This window comes from Pholcus phalangioides, unplaced genomic scaffold, assembly GCF_987345545.1.
Source record: "Pholcus phalangioides strain wild (caught in Gottingen) unplaced genomic scaffold, Ppha-v1.0 ptg000019l_1, whole genome shotgun sequence".
NCBI lineage: Eukaryota > Metazoa > Arthropoda > Arachnida > Araneae > Pholcidae > Pholcus > Pholcus phalangioides.
This window is the reverse complement of record NW_028301612.1, coordinates 9,522,094-9,544,284: the sequence shown is the minus strand read 5'-3', so window position 1 is coordinate 9,544,284 and position 22,191 is coordinate 9,522,094. Positions and strand designations below refer to the sequence as shown.

The following is a 22,191-nucleotide window of genomic DNA, read 5'->3' as shown; positions in this document are numbered from 1 at the left end:
TGCCAACGGCCGTGGTTGAAATGGTATTGAACTTGAACTTAGATATCTCCCAAGTTAGAAATTTAAATGTACAAACACAGTAACTAAACTTTTTCTAAGTAACTAAACCATCATCAACATCAATCATATCATTAAGAAGACAATTTACTGATCATTTTTTGATCATTTTTGTCGCACCACGGTCGTTTTCTGCACACGAGGGCTAATTAGACCGGGACCTACAATTTATTGCCGATTCCGAACGGCAGGCTTGTTTTTTTTATACTCATCGAGAGGTTGGCGCGCTAACCCCTGGATGGGGGACTCCCTGCGGTAGCAATTTTTTGCTGCGGTCAAGTCGCCGTTTTTTGTTGTACCCCTGTGTCAGGAAAGTTTTCTGACAAGGATGAACCGGGTATCGAACTCGCGACACCTCTAAACATCCTTTGGTACTTTAGGCGAGCATCTTATCGACCGGGCTACCGCGCCCGACAATTTACTACCGTTTTTACCGGTATTGTGTCGGAATTATTTGGTGTACCTACAATATTGTGTATGTAGCAATATGTGTCTCCCCAATCGGCATGCAGTGTTAATCTTCTAACGGTCATGGGAACATGGGTTCCATTGACTGCAAAAAAATATTTTTCTTACATGTAAACACTTTTCCTCAAGGATGAGATTCTAAACTTAATTTATAAAATAAAAGTTTCATTCATTTCTGAACTTGATTTTTTTAATCGCCTCTTTTTTTTTTTAAGGAAGAATGAAATTAAAATTTTTTTATTCTGATTTTAATGTTGGTTTCTATGGACATGGGAATATCCAGAACACACAATTTTTTTTTCCTGAATTTTATGCTTGATATCTCTAAACGATCAGGACAGGAAATAACGGGAAAAAAATTAGAAAGTCAATTCAAATCTGAATTCGGCCGTTAAGTGACCCACGTCACGTTTCCAAGCCACAGTAGAACCTCTCGATAACAAACAACATTCACGGAATCAACGCTTTTGACCGCTAACGCGGATTGTCCGCTAATAAAGACGTAAGATACACAATGGAACCCTGTTTATACGGTTTGCAAATTTATACGACGTTTGGCTTTGTCCGCGATGGGTTCCTATACATTTTACTGTATAAGATTGGGCCTAAATGGGCCAGATGGGGGCCTATATGCAAATTCTTGCATAGGACACAGGAATGACTAGTTACAGCCTACGCGTCTATTCAAATAACTGAAATTTCCTAAATGAACATATAGGAAGTTGCAATGAAAACCATTAATGCAGTCACTTATATTCGCCTATACGAGGACCTCTTAATCATTTGTGTTCCACGGACCCTTTGTATTAATAACATGAGGGTGTGGATCTTTTGTAAATTAAAATAAAAGCCACGGAAACATTTACAAAATATTATTCACTATACAGGGTGTCCTGTAAGTCCTAATTCGGCCTTTGTTCCATAAACCGTTCGTCGTAGAGGAACGGTTCCATTTTAGAGAACAATGCTCAAAATGTATTCAGTAATCACCCTGTACCAGTTTCGGGAGTGAAATCAACCTGTGCGACAAAAAGAAATAGTCTTAATTTTTATACGTTTTACCTCTCCTTTACAATTACAAAGTTGTTGCCCTGTCTGTTGTGAGACCAACAAAACAAAATAGTTAAACTGCAGTTCAATCCATGTTTTAAACTGCAATAACCGCTGAGATATTTGAATTCCAAAATCGAAGAAAAGTTATGAAAGAACAGCATTAACTAGCGGGCAACGCTCCTTTCCCTTATTTAGGATGTCGTTTCCCAACATTTTTACGATTTTTGGATTCGAATTTCTTAGCGAATATCGCAATTGGAAACTTCGAATTTTTGTTGTTGGCCTCAGGAAAGACAGCGCAACAACTTTCTAACTGGAAGTTAGAAGACAACGTGAACCGCATAAACATTTAGATTTTTCATTTTGTCACACACTGTATTTTCACACTCGAAAGTGGTACAGTATGATTGTTGAACACATTTTGATCATTTTTTGGATTGCAACCATTCCTCTAAGACTACAACGAACAATTCGTGACGACGAATTTGGAACATACGGGACACTCTGTGGGGCCATGAGCCAATTGATATCTGATCCAAGATCACGAAATCTGAAATGGATCCGGAAATGTCGCATCCGACATTTCGCCCCTGGAAATTTTGCACCTGACATCTCGTCTGGTCAGATTGTATGGATGTGACCAAGTGATTAGGTGAGTGACCAGTGTGATTGACTGTATGAATGAGTGAGTGACCGTATCAGTATGTGAGAGTGAATGATTGTATGGTTTAGTGAATGGCCAAATTAGTGACATAACTCACATAATATTTATACATGGGGGCAAAATGTCGGGTGTGAAATATCCGGGGCCTGAATGTCCAGCTAACTTAGTCTCGCTCACTCGGTCACTCACTTGATCACACACACGGTCACTCACTTTTTGATCACTCACATGGTCACTCACTTGATCACACACGGTCACTCACTTTTTGATCACTCACATGGTCACTCACTTGATCACACACACACGGTCACTCACTTGATCACACACACACGGTCACTCACTTTTTGATTACTCACACGGTCACTCACTTTTTGATCACTCACACGGTCACTCACTTTTTGATCACTCACACGGTCACTCACTTTGACACTCATACGGTTATGTACTTGGTTGCTCATACAGTCACATAATTAGTCACTCATGCAGGCACTTACTTGGTCACTCAACAGTAACTTTGTCAATCAACGGTCACTTACTTGGTCACTCAACCGTCACTTACTTGGTCACTCAACCGTCACTTACTTTCGCAGTAAGTAGTTTAATTAGTTACGCATGCAGTTACATATTTGATCACTCACAGGGACACTTATACGATCAATCACATGGTCGCTCATATGGTCAGGGCAGCCGAAATTTCCGGGACGAAATTTTAGGGGCGAAATTTACAGGGACGAACCATACCGGAGACGAAACATCCGAGGGGAAAAATGTTGGAGGCAATGTCTCCGTGAACCATCTGAAATCCCTCCAAGTAACACCAAGGGGTCCTTTGACTTCATTGACCCCCCAGGTTAAGAATCTCAATGGTCTCTTAATGAGCATAGTCTGTAACTTTTGAATTGCAAATTGATGCTTCAGTAAAATACGCTCTTCGGATCTGTGAGGAAGAATTCATTTTCTGAATATGATTTAAAGAGTATTCTATTTCGCTATTCTTCAACACTTTTTATACTTACGGACCGGTGAAAATATTTAAACAATTTCTCTGACCGGCGGAAGTGAGAGAAGTAATTTGCGGACCAGCAAGAAATGAATAAATAGAAGAAATTATATTTTTAGACCGCAAAAAATGAAAGACAAAACATTATTTGCTTAATATGACGGAAAAGTTGGAGGAATAACTTGCGGACCGGAGAAAAAAGATAAATAAATAGGAGAAATAGTTTGAAACCCCAAAAAATTAAATAAATTGCAGAAATAATTTTCGGACGGCAAATATGAGCAAATGGAAAAAAAAATAATTTGTGGAATGGCAAAAAAAGTTTGAGAAACAACTTGCAGACCTGCAAAAGATATGGTGGGTAATTTGTTGATCTTGAATATAAGACCTGGAGGAATAATTCTCGCCCCAGCAAAAACAGATAAATAGGAAAAATAATTTGCGGACCGGCAAAAAAAAAATGAATAAATTAAAAAAATGTATTTTGCATACAGGCTAAAAATTTGAGGATTAACTTGCAGACCGGCAAAAGTTAAATAAATTCGAGAGATAATGTTTTGCTTATTAATGTCTAGCAATTAATGAATTGGAAGAATAATGCTTGTGCCAAATATGTTTTGCGGGCAGGCAAAAGTTTCAGGATTAACTTGAAGACTGGCAAAAGAGATAAATAAATTGGACGATAATTTCGTTCGGCCGGCAAAAAATTAACGAATTGGAAGAATATTGCGTGATAAATGGGGAAAAATAATTTGCGGAACAGCAAAAATTGATAAATGAAAAAAAAAAAAAATGCGGACCGACACAGAAAGTGATTAAATTAGAGAGTGCATTTTGCATGCAGGGCGAAAAAAGTTTGGGGAGCAACTTGCAGACCGGAAAAAGATAAATAAATTGGAAGGAGATAATTTATTCTTCCGTCAAAATATGAATAAATTGGAGAAATAGCTCGTGCATGAGCAAAAAATACATAGAGAAAAATAATTTGCAGACCGGAAAAAAAATGAAAGAAAGAACAGGGAGAGAAATAATTTGCGGACCGGGTCTGAAGGCAAAACTTTAGAAATAGTATTGTTATTTTTAAAATTTGGATTCTCTTATTCTCGAATTATGAAATCGCTGTATGTAACGGCTACGGAGATTGGACAATTTCTTTTGCGGACCATCGGATGAAGAACACACAGTGCTTTATTCAAAAACAAAACTAAAATTAACAAGGAATCACACGGACATGAAGACATAAATTATTTTTTCAGAAAAAAGACATTTAATAATTTTTTTTCCCTACATACATGGCAAAATTCTAACAGCTGATATTCCATTATATCCGCAACTACTTCGATAAATATTTTTTGTTATAAAACTATTTTTTCCCATCTTATTCATTTTACACACATATTTATATTTATACATTGATGCGAGTGACATTCACATATACATATTTGCATATGGCAACTGAGAATTAAATTTTTTGACATCTTTTATTCTTCTGTATATTGTTATTATACTTGTGAAGAGGAGACATCTCTCTCTTTCTCTCGCTCTTCCAACATTAATGGTACATAAAATGAATTAAAAACGAAAAGAAAATGCTCGTGACTTTTCCTTTGGTGAAGAATACAATCAGGGTTCATGATTTGATTCACGTTGACTTTTTCAATGATTTTTCGAATCAGATGGTTACTTTAAATTAGACATTATTTTATGGTGAAAATTTACGTCGAAACACATACTCTATATCATCTTGAAGTTGCAGATTGGAATTGTTGGAGGCGCTAGATATCACAAACTAAATTTTGCTTAGATATAATAAAGTATATCTTGTTATCTAAACACAGAAGACTATGAAATGTCAATGGGCCAGGACTGGACAAATCGCGGAAACATCTAGGCGCCAGAACAATAATTTATGCACCAAAAGTGTTTTGCCCGAAGAAAAAGCTCCAAAATATTGTTTTTCTTTTACTTTTTCAGGGCATAGTGACCCCCTTTCATGTTGGCAGATAAGCTGCTACAAATTCAAACATCTTGTGGTGCTCTCAGCCTGCAATTTAGTATCTGCACAAACTAAATTTTAGGTCCAATACCAATTTTTTAGTCGTTATGGTGTTATGGTGACCTGGCTCCGGAGATTTGTCCAGTCCTGCAGTGGGATCTAACTTTATTAGGCGAATTTAAATGTGTTTGCTTGAGGTCCCTTAAAACGATTCTTACTTATAAATGCACTTCTGTTAGGAGCATATGAGAGCATAGTGATAATCCTTCCTCGTGATAGAGCACCCGTTTTTTGCACTCCCAAACAATATTGATTCCATAAATTGAATGGAGCACAATCAGAGGGAATCTTTTTTTTCACATTTTTCGTGGAAATTTAATATATTTTGCTTGAATAATCACAGAGGGTTCTTCACGGTAAAATAATTTTCTCTGATCCTTTTCGAATTTTTCTCCTACTTCTTACTACGGAGATTTCAGAATGGACGCTTCCCTTAAACCGACACTTTTCGAGTCCGATTAAAGAGGACAAAAACGAGCAGTGATTCCCTCGATGAAACTCAAACTCCCCCTACGAAGCGTAATTTTAGACTTCTAGGTAGGGTTGAACATATGACCCGTGTTTGACAAGACATTCTTATGTTCTTTGCTTATTCTGGCCACCCGACCATTTTTCTAATGGGTATGTCCCATTTTGGAACTGGTGTGTGGCCGCCCACCTCTGTGCCATTCATCCAAACCTTTAAAGGTCGGCTCTGTTGATGCCCAAAACCTGACAACAAATATTTGGAACGACTTACGACTTACTGAAAGTCGTCATCAATTTCAGTTGCCTTTGTGTCGGTCCATCGATGTCCACAAATAAGAAGCATTTCTTGGCTAATCATTGATAAAAATCCTCTATCATAGAAAGCGTTCACTCAAGAACAAGATCAGATCTATCTGTCCCATCCGTTATAGTGACACTTTCACACTCTTCATGAAGACGATTTTCAACTTCGATGGTAAAAGCGTGTTATCGTTTATTCTAGGCGCAGCTCTTAGTGCTATATTGCAACCCCGTCAAGGACAAGATTATATTCCAAACACTCTTATCTCATTTTCCCCATATTTTTATATTTTTTGCCAACTTCAATTAGTCACAAAGGAGGGGAGCAAAAAAAAACCAACACCATTTTTTCCCTCGTTTTAACAATTTACATAGGGTTCCACACTCAGTAACTTTCTTCACCTGGAGATTTATATTTCAATCCGACATCACAGACAGTGTTTGACCGGTACATTAAGTTTGAACGCACCCGCTTAAGAGCAGGTGTTTACACGCGGGAAATTCGGACCCGTGCCGTTCGGACACTGGCTGATTGGACGCCACCGTTTCGACGCTGCGATTTTCAATATTATAAGCACTTCAGTATTATGGAATCAATATAATCACATGCCATTTTATAATTTACGTTTTTTACACATTTTATGTTTTTTAATGGTGTGTCTACGTTCCTTTTCTTTCAACAATGTTTTATTAAATGTGATATGTAATATTAGTTTAATTGAGATTTAGTAATGATTATAAAATAAAGATTGATAAATAATAGTTAAAATTAAAATAAAAAGTAACAAGAAGTAAATAAATAAGACGTTATGGGGACTGATTGGACGCGGTCACGAGACAGCATCCAAACGGCATGGGTCCAAATGAACGCGTCCGAAGAGTCGCGTCCCCACGTCCTGTTCAGGGGTTTTTACTGAGATTCCATTCCCCCGCTTGCGATGTGTAAAGACGCCTCGACCTTACTATTCCAGTTACTCAAATAGTTTTCAGTTTTATTCAAAGAGTAGCTCATGGCAACAGTGCCTTTTTTTAAATGCCCCTCCCCCAAGTTTCACGGCGCACTACTATTCTATCGAGGGCCAACCGAGCCAACATTCTCCAGGATAAATGGTGGAATTTCTGCTAGTCCCATAGCCCAATAAAGTTTTCTTTTCTCACATCTTTTCACCTATATCCATATGCACAAAATGTTGGTCGTAATTTTGTTGCTTTAAACACTTCCAGTATTTATAGACGGAAATAATTATAAATACCAAATATACCATTAACCATTTAAAAACTCCTGGTAAGTATCATTTTCAATATCCAATGCATTTTTTTTCTGCATGTGATATATCTATATATAAATTCAATAATGATAGTTAATGCACATAACAAGCTTCTGATTAGATGAATAATTTTAGATAAGCTTTGATGATAGACTATTCATATGAACAACATACAAGGCTGAGCACAGAGATTATACTAGAACCGTTAAGACCGAGCATTTAACATTGAGATAAACTAAATAAATTACAGGGTGAGAGTAATCATTAAAATACGGATTTGGATTCTAAATATTAGCTGGATCTTCGGAAGGGTCGCCATGAAAAATTATTGTAGCGGCAGTTCTCCGAACGTGGTACATAATACTGAAAACAGTCATTGTGTGGGAATATCTCTCTCAGTCTATCATCCATTTCCCATTAAAACGGTTCTACCTAACCTTGTGCTCATTCTGTATCATAATACATCATCATCCTCCATTAAAAAATGCATGTAAATTATAAAATTTCAAAGGTTTGGACAGGATATTGGTCATTATTTAGTCCAATTATTGGAAGCACAGATGTAGTACGGAATTGGGAAGAAAAACATTTATTTGGATGAGAACTTTCTAGTGCATCGGCAGCAGTTAATTTCAAAGCTGATCTCAGTTGTGACGTAGTATAATAATAATTTACAGCAGATCTTATTGGCATGAAAAACACCGAGTAGTACCGTTAAGATAGCCACCAATCAATCGAACATATCGCCTGGGTAATGTTCAAAATCTCTTAAATAGATTTGAAAAATAAGAAAAATTTACACATCACTCCGAAATTTAATTATTTAGAATAACCATTGCAATAGTTTCCGATTTTTCTCTTGTTTGTCATTTCCTGGAAGAACATTGGGTATGATTTTTTTTTACCTTCAATTTTATTTTTTCTCCAATCGTGCCAAATTTTAGGTTGAAAGTGCATCGTACTTGGTCATCATAGCACACACAGACACACGCGCGCGCGCACACACACACACACAGAGACACAAAGAGTTGAGTTGATGAATTGTATAAATTCAATAGAGAAAGTCTTCTCAGACACGAAGTTCTTCGTATTTACAATCATATACCAGAGTTTTAACGAAGCTTGGAGAAATAAATATCTGCGAAGTTTTCCAGATTCTGGATTTTCTGGAACAGTCTTTATATGATAGAAATACTGTTTTAAGTGCACGAAAGAAACATTTCTTTTTTTCTTGACACATTGTAACGTAGTATAGTAAAAAAAAAATCAATTACACAATGAATGTATATGGATAGCTCGAAATGTACTAAGCCATAGAAAAAGCAAGTTGAAAATAAAAAAAAATTCTCCCATTATTTTCATCAACTTTCTTTTCTCACGTTTCCAACTTAAATTTCCTTCTTTCTTCTGTCTTTAGTTGGCAGTTCACTAAACTCACACACATAATATAATGTTGTTGTTATTTTTAGGTGCCTAATAAGGACGACTGTGACTTCATGTGTGCTAAAACGACCAGGCTGATAGTCCATTGCAGGGATCTGCTGTAGAAAGTCTTCATTTCACCGCTGGATTCTGGGGAAAAAAGGGATTATAAAGTTAAATGTTAAAATATGAAAAAATAACTAATTTCCTGAGAATAAATTATGAAAATATATGGATATTAAGGAAACAGTTATTTTCCGGATATTATGCTGAGGTGAGCTCGGAAAGAAAAGTCATCACGTCTCCGCCGGGAAGGCAGATTCATGTGTCTCCAGTGGTGTAGATGGTAGCATGCTTGCCCGGTATGCAAGAGGGCCTGGGTTCGTGTCCCGGCGGAGACGTGATGACTTTTCTTTCCGAGCTCACCTCAGCATAATATCCGGAAAATAACTGTTTCCTTGATATCTCTGGCTGAAAAAAAAAAGCCATCTAAATCTCTCTATATGGATATTGTTACGAAATTCCTGTGGATAGTTTTCACTTATTTTTTATTCATTATATGAATTTTCACTTATAAATAATTTAAATAACGTTTCTTCTATGTTAAATAGGATAATTAGGAGCGAAATAGAATATTTATTCTACTACTACCAAACCACAAATATACCTGGTCCACATTTCGTGCCCTCCATTTTTAGCCACCGCGTTGGACACTTTGTCTGTTGTGGCCTTTGTATTTGTATTTGCATATTCCTCTGCGGAATTTCTAACGAATTGGTGTAAGTGAAATGTGCGTGTTGTAAACCTAACGTGGAGTTTGTTGCCGTGTAACGTTTGTTGTAGGGCTGCCATCTGCCATCTATTTTTTTAACAATGAGAGAAGTGTAATGATTGATTAATTGCATCGTTGTAGATCTGTTGCCCTCTTTGGCGAAACCTTTCAAGGGGGGGGGGGGATCAGCTCGTATTTTTGCCTCGAAGTTGGAAACCACAGAAAAAAAAAAACCTTTGGCCGACCACTACTGTGGCGACGGTGAGGTTCGAACCCGGGCGTCGTGATGCGAGTCCATCACTATTACCACTAGACCACCACAACGGCTTTAGCATATTTATACTACTACTTCTACTACTCCACCGTACATGCATCTCGTTCACATTCCTCTGAAGGATTTCTAACGAATAGGACATGGCGGAAAGTGTGTTGTGAGTACATGTGTGGTCGTAATGTATTTATGTTGCGAGCTTGCTCTTGTTTTGTGTTCGTGCTGGTGTAGCCATCTGTCTACTATATTCTGAAGTGAAGATGGTATACAAATGACATATTTACAACGTATTTATACTGTAAACCACATCAGACTTGGCGAGTTTTGGTGACGTATCGATGGCGTTTGTGACGTAGGTTGAAGCTTATTTGTGGCACGAGAGAAAGCGCAGAAGAGAGAAGCTGGAGGGAAAAAACCAATATCTCTCTCTATATTGAAATGATTATTACTTTATGTATATGAATTCCTGTTTGTGCAGTGCGTAGTGTAAACTGTGTCTCTGTGAATAAATTTGTGACGCACTATATTAAATCACACACTTACATAGAATATAGTTGTGATATTAGAATAATTATAAAAATGAGAGTTTAACGAAGACATAAGATTGAACAGTATGATGGATAAGTTACAGCCCATATCCGAAGTCCAGGTACTTTGCGCAGTAAGTACTAAGAAACCATTCGGTAACATTCTGATATTGCCAGTATTTGAAGTCGTTTGAAGTTTGGACAATGTGTGGAGTGTCGTCCTGGATTGATGGACTTCGGACTTGGGCCATAACAGATGTAACACTCACCAGCAGAACCACTTGAACTGTAGGGTGATCTAGGCCTCGTATTTTGTTCTTTGGTTAGTGTGTCGTCAGACATTTCATATTTCCCTTCTGAAAATTTGAAAACAAAATCATATTTTAGACCGTTCAACAGATCTTTTCATTGATTATCAAATATAGGAACGTTTTCTGCATCGAATGTATTTATCATCAAACATTTCTTTCAACTATTCAGATTAGAATGCATGTGTTCAAGTACTTTCCGTAGATATTGGAAATATTTTATTATTAAATAATTAAATTTTTCGATTTTTTTCTTTTTGGAAAGGTTTCCGAGATCATTTTCAATGTAAAAAAACAACATAATCAAGTATTGAAAAACTTTATAGAAGGGGAGTAATTGGCAAGTTGACATAAATCTTCTCTTTTCTGCCGGAGTAAGCACTGGGTGATGGTATTGTCGCTATCAAATCCCCTGAAAGTGTTGCGTCATCTACTTTAATTTCAGTGTGATGGGGCTCCCAGAGAAGAAAGGCAGCAAGTTTGTCAATTTCCCCAGCCAGGAAAGTATTTTCACTTTTTTTTCCCCATTTAAACTTTTTTTTTAAATATTCCGTGTAGCCCACGAATATGCTGCGGCATTTTCAATAATTGTGATGGGTAGAGTGGCCAATAACGCTTTGTATTCAAGTTCTGAAATGCTTCCTGGAAGTTTTGTGGAACAGAGAGGCAGGCTTCTTTTGTAAAGAGTCATGCCGAAGCAAGTGGGCATCGCAGCTGCGAAGCCTGTTGGCATAAAGCAGTGGCTCCTTATCTGTTGGTCGTGAACCCTGAGACGCCGTGAAAGATCTACCAACATTTAAACACCTTAAAATACATTTATTTCATTCTTTCGCGTGTAAATAAATATGTCGAACCTTCACTCTTACCTGTGCTACTTATTATCCATGTACTTACTCGATAGTCAAATGTAATGCATACAACTAATAAATTAGAAACTAGAGGGTGTCTGGAAAAGGTAATGGGAACTAAACCCCCCCCCCCACCCCACCCCATTCAGTTGAAAATAAAAAACCAAGGATTGAAAAAGAAAAATCGTTCTTTTTTTCATGCTTGCACAACGGTACAAATCTTCAACCATTATACTTCATTCAAGTTCGGAAAAAAGATGACAGCACCATACCAAGCATTACACAGAAACAAACTTCACGTCAAGTTCACAACACGTATACATACACTCCATCATGCAGCAACCCAGGGACTGGGATCGATTTCCCCGATGGAGAACAGATAACTTTTCTTTCCGAATTCACTTCGGCATAATCTTCAAAAAATATGTTTCCGTGACGTACCAATTGTTAGAAGTCCCGCGGAGGAATATAAACGAAGTGGATGTGTAGTTTAGTAGTGGTACTAGTAAAAACCCTGTAAAATTTTAATTGAAATGTTTGGCGAAATCATGAAGATATTGTTGATAGGAAGAAGCCCTACAATCATTCAGCTTTTATCGGTTGTGAAACAGTTTGATGTATTCGATGCACAGGCAACACACATACAAGAACGAGCACTGGCGTATCTCGATCAGAATGTCGGTCTTTCAAAGAAAACTCGATAAATGCACAGACGGTTATGCATATATGAATAGTATTCGTGCGCGCCGTCTACGGATTACATTTTAACTGAGGTATGAAAAAAAGTTAGTGGGGGGGGGGGGTTCTCTAATAACAGTCTTGTCAAAAAATGATCTTGATACAAATAAATTTTTATAACCACTGGCGAGTTGTTACAACCGCAGCGAAATTGTGCGAAAATTGCAACCATCAGTTCAAGTGAGCGATCGCCCCAGACACAAGCTATGAATGATGTCTTCCTTGTTCTTCAAAGATTAGTTTAAATAAGGTATGCAAATAAAATTGAAATGGACGAAACAATTCGAGCGCATTTCAGTGTATTTTCTGTAGTATGAATGAACTAATGATTGTGTAACTTAACCAATAATTTCATTAGTTTGTAGTGAAATATGTACTGCATATTTCAATTTCTATGAATCGAATGTTTTACCATTTTTGGTGTGTTTTTCTTCTCTTACTGAAAAACCCTCTTACTTCTCAAAAACTCTCTATCTCGATATTTTTTTCTGTCTCTTCAGTTTCGTGATAGAGAGGTTTGACTGTATATTATTCGTTACTTATATTAATGTATATAAAATGAAAAATTCTTCAACAAAACACTTTTATGGAAAAAACTTAACATAATATTTTTTGGTACTAATTATTGAAAGCATAGATTACGCCAATCTTCAGATTTTAATTCAGTCATAATCTGGATTTTAGCAACAGTCCATTTTCTAAATTAAAATTGCTTCTAATCATCGTAAAATGAGAGGCAAGCAATACATAATTTATTATGAAAAATATAAAATATAAAATATAATAATATTATTTTTGTTGAATTATAAATAATTTTTCTGCTGTTCAAAACATAGATTTACACATATTTTAAACATATTATAAGTACGAGTTAATAGTTTAATAAATCCATTACTAATCTTTGTTAATTACAGTTTCGTAATTCCATAAGCAAAGGCATTCAGCGTCCCACCCTTGATGTGCATTCGCTGAATACAGTTTGGTAAATACGAAACAATGATCAAATTGCAAAATGAAAAATTTTAATGAAGTAAATAAAATTAAATTACTTGAAAATTTTCTCGCTTCTTCATTGTATTTAAGCTATGTATGGATAAGGAAATTTAAATAGGACAAAATAATTACACGTGCAATTTAATGTTCTGCGTCAGACCGTGTTAAAGTTTTTGTTTGTACCTGTACTAAAAATACAGTCGAATCCCATTTTAACGAATACCGTCATAGCGAAAATCTCGTTTTAACGGACACTTTTAGAATCTCTCAGATAAGTTTACACAGAAAGAATGCAAGAAACCTGGAATTTCGTTATAACGAAGTGATTTATCCGGTTTTTTGGAGTTCGTTATAACGGGATTTGACTGTATTTTTCAAATATTGTACTATAAACTGCTGGCAGGCATCTTATACAGTCAAAACTCGTTAGTGTGTCACCCGGGTAACGCGCCACTCCGCTTACCGGGTCACTTTTTGGATATCGCAATCATCCTCCGTGGGATTTTAATGTTGGTAAACTCCTGATAATGAGTCACCCCACTCCGCTTAAGAAGTCACTTTTTGTGAAAGCTCTCACGGAAATTATACCCTTCGAATCGGAAACTCTTCGTACAACATACGCGATGAGTCCAACGTTCACTCTTATCATGACCTAGCATTTCAAGCAGAAGCCTGATGCCTTCATCTCCGTCCCACTCATCTGTTACTGTAGGCTTGTTAACAGATTCTTTCAACATTGGGCCATTTCTTTCTTGGGAATGGGTTACTCAGCTTTAGCTGAGAAAGTGTCCGTAGCAGAAATTCGCCCTTTTTAAAAAAAAAAAAACGTTCAGTTTAAGTCGCTCGATATTTTTATCGGCTTCTTGATATTTTAACCTTTTATCGGCCGAATTAAGATTTGTGTGTGTGTGTGTGTCAATCGATTTTTTTTATTTTATTTTCCCTTCCGATCCTTAAGGGGTCGTTCAAGTATTACGCAAGCAAATTTTTAGCCATTTTTGATCCCCTCCCCCCCCCCCACTTGTCAGCAAAATTTCGTGATCAGCTCTGCACCTCTGAATTCTAACGCATATTGGTGGGGTCAGAGACGTACACGTGGTGGGGGCGTAGGGGGGCTCGTAACCCTTCACACGATCAAAAGTTTTGTAAATTTGAAATTCCGTTAGAAAATGCTTTTATATGTTATTATAATCGATTTCTGTTAATTTCAACGTTATTTGAAGGCTATGAACTCAAAATTTATATCTTTAATAAATTCATTGCGACCCTCTAAGCCATATAATGATAAATCGCATATAGGCCCTTGGCCCGCGAACCAAATATGACCCTGGGGGTTGTCTGATGCGGCCTGCCCTCCTCAAACCTAATTTTGTAAAAATGAACCAAGCGGCACATTTCAGATCGCTTAAGTGTCCCGTGGTACATTTCCAGAGCATTTAAGCGGCCCGTGGCACATTTTCAGATCACTTAAATAACCCGGGACACAGTTCCAGAACACTTAAGCGATCCGTGACACATTCAGAGATCCCTTGAGTGACATGTGACGTAGTTTTAGAGCACTTAAGTGGCCCCCAGTGTGGTTCTACATCACTTAAGTTATCCGCGGCACATTCTCAGATTATTTAAGTGATCCGCGGCATAATGGGGGAGAATGTTACTTCAAGTGCCCACAAACTATCGAAAGGTTTTTCTCGTTTTTGGTGCACCGAGTAAGATGCCATTAAAAATATATAACATTTTCATAAACGGTGGCTGATGACGTAAGCATCTTTCAAACCCTCCCCCCCCCCTTTTCATCAAAAGTAAGCAAATTGGAAACACCCTCCATCCGTCATGACGTAATACTTGAACGGCCCCTGCATGAACGCATTAATAGGGGGACAGGAATCAGCGCAGCCGCGGATTACTTCACTTCTCACTCCGCTTTTGAGGTCATATTTTTGACAAGAGTGACTTATTAGCGAGGTTTGACTGTATATGCTAATGTCTTTCACTAAAATACGTTTTTCTCAGAACTAAGTTTTTTGTTAGATAAGGAACATTTTTCCGAACATCGCTCATTCAAATGTTTTGAATATTTGTGTGTCTATCAACACTGTTGTGTTACATACTTTAACACACGAGTAGTTTTTTTTTTCATAAAATCATTTAAGAACGTTTTAAGGCAGAAAATATGGGTAAATTTTGGTGATTTTTGAAAAAAGTTGCATGTTGTTAAAGTTAAAATTCAAGAAAAAATAACCAGCAACTATATACAATTCTAAAAGCTCGTGTTAACGTATATAACACTATAGTGTTGAGAGACACAAAGTTTCAAGACATTTGAATTGGGGGGAGAAAGATGGAATGGTCCACTACATTGGGTAAAAGCTGTGGTTTTAGAATTGGATCCTATGGAGAGATTTGAGTTTGTGAGGGGAGTGATGAAAATGAAAAAAAAATCGAAAAGGGGGAGATGGAACGAATATATATGTGGAAATATATATTTCCACATATATTTTTGGGGAAATATATATGTGGTCTAGATTCTATAGATTTTATTCTCCAGAAATCTCGAGATTTTATTCGAGTGACACCCAATAAATCGGGATTCTAGCAGTCCAATTTTGAAATTTAATTTCTTAAAATCATCTGAGTTTCAGGGATAGATAAATCCTGTATGAAAAATATAATTATTACTTTTTTGTTTATTTTGTAAATAAATTTAATTTTTTTATCTTCATCTTAAACCAATTTTAAACATGTTAACATTTGTACATAATATAATAAATTCGTGTGCGGAAAATTCATTGCTAATAATTCCCCTCCACGTGATTCATCGAAAGGAAAATTCATAGCCAAGCAGTTCACCAACATGACAATTCGCAGCTTGAAAAAAGTTCACCGTTAAACAATTTATTAATCCGCAAAGTGACAAAGTGTGTGACTGCATGAGCCAATGAGTGAACAAGTAAGTAAGTTACTGAGCGGATGAGCTAGTGAGCAGGTGAACAAATGCACTAATGAGTGAACCACTCATACGTTCACTCCCCATTACTCAGCAATTCATCCACTCACTCTGTCATTCATATACGGCTAATCTCACTAACTTTATCGCACATCCATTCACTTGGGCACTCCATATGGTCAATGACTCGCTCAAAGCTCACTCACTCGGTCACTCATCCATTCATTGGTTAACTCATATGATCACTCATTTACCCACTCACTTTGCCACTTGTAGGGCCACCCACTTTCCCAATTGCTCACTCAGTTTCTAGCCCAGCTGCTCACTCGATCGGTTACGATATCTTACGGTTACTCACTTACTAGTAAAAACTGATCTAATGACTTGATCAGTCATACGGTCACTCCCTGAATTACTTGCTCTTTCACTATGATTACTCATTCCTACGATTACTCACTCGTTCACTCATAAAGTGACTTATACGGCCAGTCATTCACCAGCTCATTCGGTCACTCTCCCACATATTCCACTCACTTGCACATTCACACGATCACTCACTGGTGAAGAGCTGTTGCCGGTGCATTTTTCCAGCGGTGATTTTTCCGTTGGTGAATTTTCGTATCGGTGAGTTGCGTGCCGGTGAATCGTTGTCGATAAACTTTCATTAGTCATGATAATATAATGATAAATAAATTATACTTTTGTGCTTTTATGCAGAACAAAATCAATAAAGTTTAAGAAAATTTATCCCAATATTAATTTTGATGTCGGATTTGAACACTCAAGATTTTGTCTCGTGAGAATTTCAGGTTATTAGGATTTTGGCTCTGCCGGCTTCTGTCTCAAATCCCATTTAAATCTTCCACCACCCTATCTTTATTCACAAATAGCACTAGAATTTATCCAGTAACGTGTTTCAGACGGAATACCCAAGGATCAGCTCATATAGCAAATACGGAATCAGCTGTATCCGGACTTCTGACATCCGGGTGATCAATAGCGTCCTTCCAAGGGAGAGATATATTGTAACATATGAAGCGCGCTATACACATACTACACAGCACTGCAAATTAGTGGTCGAAACTCAGGGGCAGCAGCAGTATTATGCATCACGCCGTTATCGTCCGTCTATAGTATAATTAGATATTACAATTGCAGAAGTATGTGTAATATATATGAAGAGGAACTGTAATGAATATAATTTAGAGCTACATTCATGGTGTATTCAACTGTATACATATACTGTTTGAAGTGTTAGTGAGTACGTATTGCAACAATATTATGATTAAAGTAGAACCTCTCGATAACGGACAGCCATGGGACCAAAAATTTTATCCGCTAACGGATTTTTACCGTCCGCTATCGAGAGTGTCCGCTAACGGGGAGTGAAATGCAACATAGCTGAATTCCACGGGACCGGGGATCAGAAAAGTGTCCGCTAACGGGAGGTGTTAGTTAACGGGGAATATCCGTTAGGGGAGGTTTCACTGTACTTACGTATCCCTGAGTTTATTTCATTTTTTTCTATATTTTCTCCAAAATTACCAAACAAATCATTAGATCAATTAACACGCGGCATTTCAAGAGCAACTAGATTATTATTATTCCTTAATTAAAAGTAAATTACAGTAGAACATCTCGATAACGGACATCCATGGGACTGAAAGTTTTGTCCGTTAATGGGAGGTACATTGCGCAGTAGAGCTTCGTTTATATGACTTTGACCTTTATACGACGTTTGGCATCGGTCGTGATTGGTTCCTATAAATTTAATATGTTAAAGGGAAAACTTTACATATGCATTTTAATATACATATACAAGTGTTAAATTAAAATTAACATTGTTACCGTGTAAAAGTGAACACCGGTGCAGTGGTTACGCATAATCCCAACTGTCTATAAAGAAAGTTTGATCAAATATTTCATTACTTTTAAAAACTTTTACCTGCGAGTATGCATAATTACCAAAATAAAAATGAAAAGTTTTGTAAATATGGAAAAGTTTACAAGCTTTCTTCTCTTCCTCACACCCATGAATTATTTTTATTCTTATATGATGCGTGCACTACTCATATTTTGTAATACAAATTAAAATAACTAAACTAAGTGTGAAGAAGATAAAAACATTTTCATAACAAAATCATCGGTCTTATAATGTTGTAACGTTAGAGGCTTTCTTCCCATGCATCAACCAACAAAAACCAACATTACCATTCGATTTAACCATCGTGAACCATATTTATGTTTCGTTAAAAAAAGTAATTAGCTGTTGATTTATCATATTTACCAATACGAGCTTGGGATTAAACATAATCACCGTTGAATATGATAAATTTCCGATTTATGAACACAAAATCAATGCATTAGCGTTTGGATAAAAATTAGAATTTGTTTGATTTTACTGTCCGCTGAGGAGAGTGAAATACACTAAAGCCCTATTCCACGGACTGGGGATCAGAAAAGTGTCCATTGATGGGGATGTTTCCACTATACCAATTCCATTCACTTGATGTTTTGCTGTAAGAATTGTTTTCGTAGTTTTTATTCATTTCACGATTGATTTTTAATACTTCTAACCTTTGCTCTTCACGGGAATCAATTTTATTCTCAATGGATATTCTTCTAACCCTATTAAAAAACAGTAATAACGGCAAAATTAGGTTCAGAAATATTAAATCTCATCTCTTTAATGGGTAATTTGTTCGATTAAATTAATGTAATTCTAACTTAAAAGCTTAAAATATACACATTAAGGATAAAATTATTTTGAAGATTTTAAAAATTAAATTTCCTCGCTTGTTGATTCAAAAGGAATGTTTCATCTCCACTTCTTTTATTTTTCTTCTTAGAATTAAAAAGAAATATAATTATTCAAGATGGAATTGATTGTTTTCTAAAGAGGGATCATTTTCGCTTTTCAATATTGCTATTTATATAATATATTTTATCTTCCTAAATTATGAAATAATCATAATTTTGACCATAGGGAAAATAAGTCCAGCTGGTGGACTTATTTTTCCTAAGGTCTGTTGATGTTCAGGCACCCATATACCGTGCTCTACACGTTGATTGCATTATTATTATAACATTAATAATTTTTCATAAAGGAGAATCGGCAAATTAGATATTGAACTTTGAAATTCAACGAACCGAAATTCAGCTGTATACAAAATAGGGAAAGGCTGTGTCATAGAAACAGCCGCAAGTTTTCACGTGAATACGTTCTTTGTGTCTTGAATCGCGTGGTAGCTACTGACTTGATGAAATAGGTATTATCAAATTTGTCTTTGAAATATCTAGCAGACGATACCATTGTCTTTTATCTGAATTGCGCTCCCACCACCCCCAAGATATAGCTTAAACAACTTCGTTACCAATGTGGGCCGCTTGCCTACTTTACCGCACTCAAACTCCGGTCATATATCGCCATACGGAAATTTTCAACCAGTGGAGTTGGGTGGGAAATGAAGGCTCCAGCCATAGGTGGTCGCCCCAGGCGATAGGTGGTCGATAGGTAAAGAACTTGCTTCTGACGTTCTGTGCCAGGATTCGAACCCATGGACCTTGATCGTAATCTTCATAGTGGCAGACGAGCATCTTACCAATGCGCCACTCGGGTACTCAAAGGCCGCTTGCCTGGTACCCAGACAGACAGAGCCATTCAAATAGGATTGGCATGATTGGATTCGTCTCATAAATGACTATTAGGCAACACCATTGGCTTTTGTTTGAGTTTCTAACGTCTTGAGATATAGTGCAAAACAATTTCGTTGCGAAAGCGTTCCGCAATTCTGGTGACAACACGAAGAGAGGTATTAAAACCGGAGTGGCAGCATTGGATTTGTGTCGAAAGTGTCTATCATTTGGCCATTTCCTGCACAGGAAGGCTAATTAGACGGAGACCTACAATTTATGGCCGAATCCGAACGGCAGCCTTGCTTTTTTTATACTCAGTTAGAGATTGGCGCGCCGATACCTTGATGGGGGACTCTTTGAGGTAGCAATATTTTTCTGTGGTCATAACGCCGTTTTTGTTGTACCCCTGTGCCAGGAAAGTTTCTGATAAGGACGAGCCGGGTGCCGAACTCGTGACACAACTAAACATCCTTTGGTACTTCAGGCGAGTATCTTATCAAGCTGGGCTACCGCGCCCTGAAAGTGTCTATCAGGCGGCACCATTGGCTTTTATTTGCATTGTGAACCTCTTGAGATATAGCGCAAAACAATTTCGTTACGAAAACGGGCCGCGAGCGTGGTGCCGAGATTGGAAAAAATATTGAAACCAAAGTAATATCACATTAGATTTGCTTTAACAAGATCTACCCTCACACATCAAAAGCGAATGCACCCAGTATCGTCAGATGATTCAAAAGACCTATTCACGTCAAAACGAGTTTTATCAGAATTTTTCATGAGAAAATTTGCTGTTTAAAAAGGTATAAATAGATGAATCTATCTTTATATAAGCAATATTTATTTTATCAAATTTGTGTTTTATCCCGTTTTGATCCTCAGAAAACAACTGTATGCCCTTTGGGGCGGGTCAGATAAGTCAATGCCTTATCAAACTTGCGTAAACTTATCAAACTAGTGTCAGAACTGCACTCCAAAGACTCACGCATATATGTATGGGATCAATCAACACCACCTTCAGAACAAGGCCTCCGCACGAAACTTGTGACGTCACTGACGAAGGCCATTTCTCCTGTTGCCATTGGATATACTGCAAAGAAAAGGTAAAGATATCGCATACGTCAGCCTGCTATATCCAATGGTACTAGGTGAAATGACCTTAAATGACGTCACAAGCTTCGTGCGGAGGCCTTGTTTTGTAGGTGGTGTTGGATCAACTCATTATATTACGTACGTAAATTCAGTTACGGAAATTGATTTTTCCGCAATAAAATATGCTAAAATATCTGTTCAGTATTTCTGACAAACAATGATTTTTTCATTTGAAACAGACAATTTAATCACTTCCCGTGAGTAGAAAATTTCTCCTCAGACTAAATCTTCCAAAGGCTCATTAACGATCTGTTTATATGAATACATTAAATTTATTGAACGACGTTAATGGTCATATATTCGATTATAGATACCATCCAGGCAATAATAACGGAGAATAATCGCATGCACCTAAAATATTCGTATCGACAAGATATATTTATCCTCGACCACGGTATGTTGATGTCTTTCTTCTCCTCCAGTACATACGAAGACCACCAGAGTGGAATGGAAGGATGCTGGCTGGGCCTTGCCGAATAAGATAGATCGTCATCACAACCCTTATGGGGTACTATGATTTACGAGTCCGGTCGTTGTAAGGGCTTTCGATGCCAGAGCAGTTTAATGCATTAATTCATTTAGGCAATCCTATTCATCATATTCAGCTCGATGACCTAAATCCTTTTGGCTCTTACTTGCTATCTCAGCAAATAGATGGGCTCCATACAGCGCGCGTGTGTGTGTGCGTGCGTGCCTGTGTACGTGTGTGTGCGTTACCCTGCTCTTAACGCACCATTAACTCAAAATGCATTGTGATCACTGGCGTGGGTAAAAGACATTCCTCAAGATAAAGTTGTTGCTGCCACTAACATCTACGGATACGTTATTATTGTTCTCAACGGTGCTTTATTTGCTGTAAGTAGTGACGCTATGTACTGATCATTTCTTCGTAACAGAGGAGGAAAAAAAATGTTATCTAAGCCATTTGTCGATGAAGCGTGTGATAAACAGTAGGCTGTTCGGATAAATGACACTAAATCTTATTTTTTTACCATGAGTATGGAAATACGTATAAACTATTATATGTTGTAATGAAATATTCGAGTGAAATAACATCGAAAAAACAAGACGAATAACGGGTTTTTGGGTACATGAAAAATTAATTCCGTTTCATATTTCTGAAAGATGGATGTATATTGACAAGCTTGTATCAAGTTCTCTGAAGAAACATAATTAGGCCGGGATTACACTATAAAATTTTGATAAAAGTCCTTTTATAAAACTTGAAAAATGCGACCAATGAGGT

At 37.1% G+C, this 22,191-nt stretch overlaps 1 protein-coding gene across 2 annotated transcripts in view; it reads right to left on the bottom strand.

Moving 5' to 3' along the window:
• Positions 1 to 4,527: 4,527 nt before the first annotated feature.
• The window catches only part of LOC149071199 (lachesin-like), a 314,623-nt gene continuing 296,959 nt past the window's right edge, over positions 4,528 to 22,191 (bottom strand). For both annotated transcript variants that reach the window (XM_089248197.1, XM_089248196.1), the window contains 2 exons: positions 10,596 to 10,682; positions 4,528 to 8,906 (listed from right to left, as the gene is read on the bottom strand). In XM_089248197.1, the coding sequence (XP_089104323.1) occupies positions 8,800 to 8,906; positions 10,596 to 10,682 (194 nt within the window). In that variant the 3' untranslated portion in view covers positions 4,528 to 8,799. The remainder of the gene's footprint in view (positions 8,907 to 10,595; positions 10,683 to 22,191) is intronic.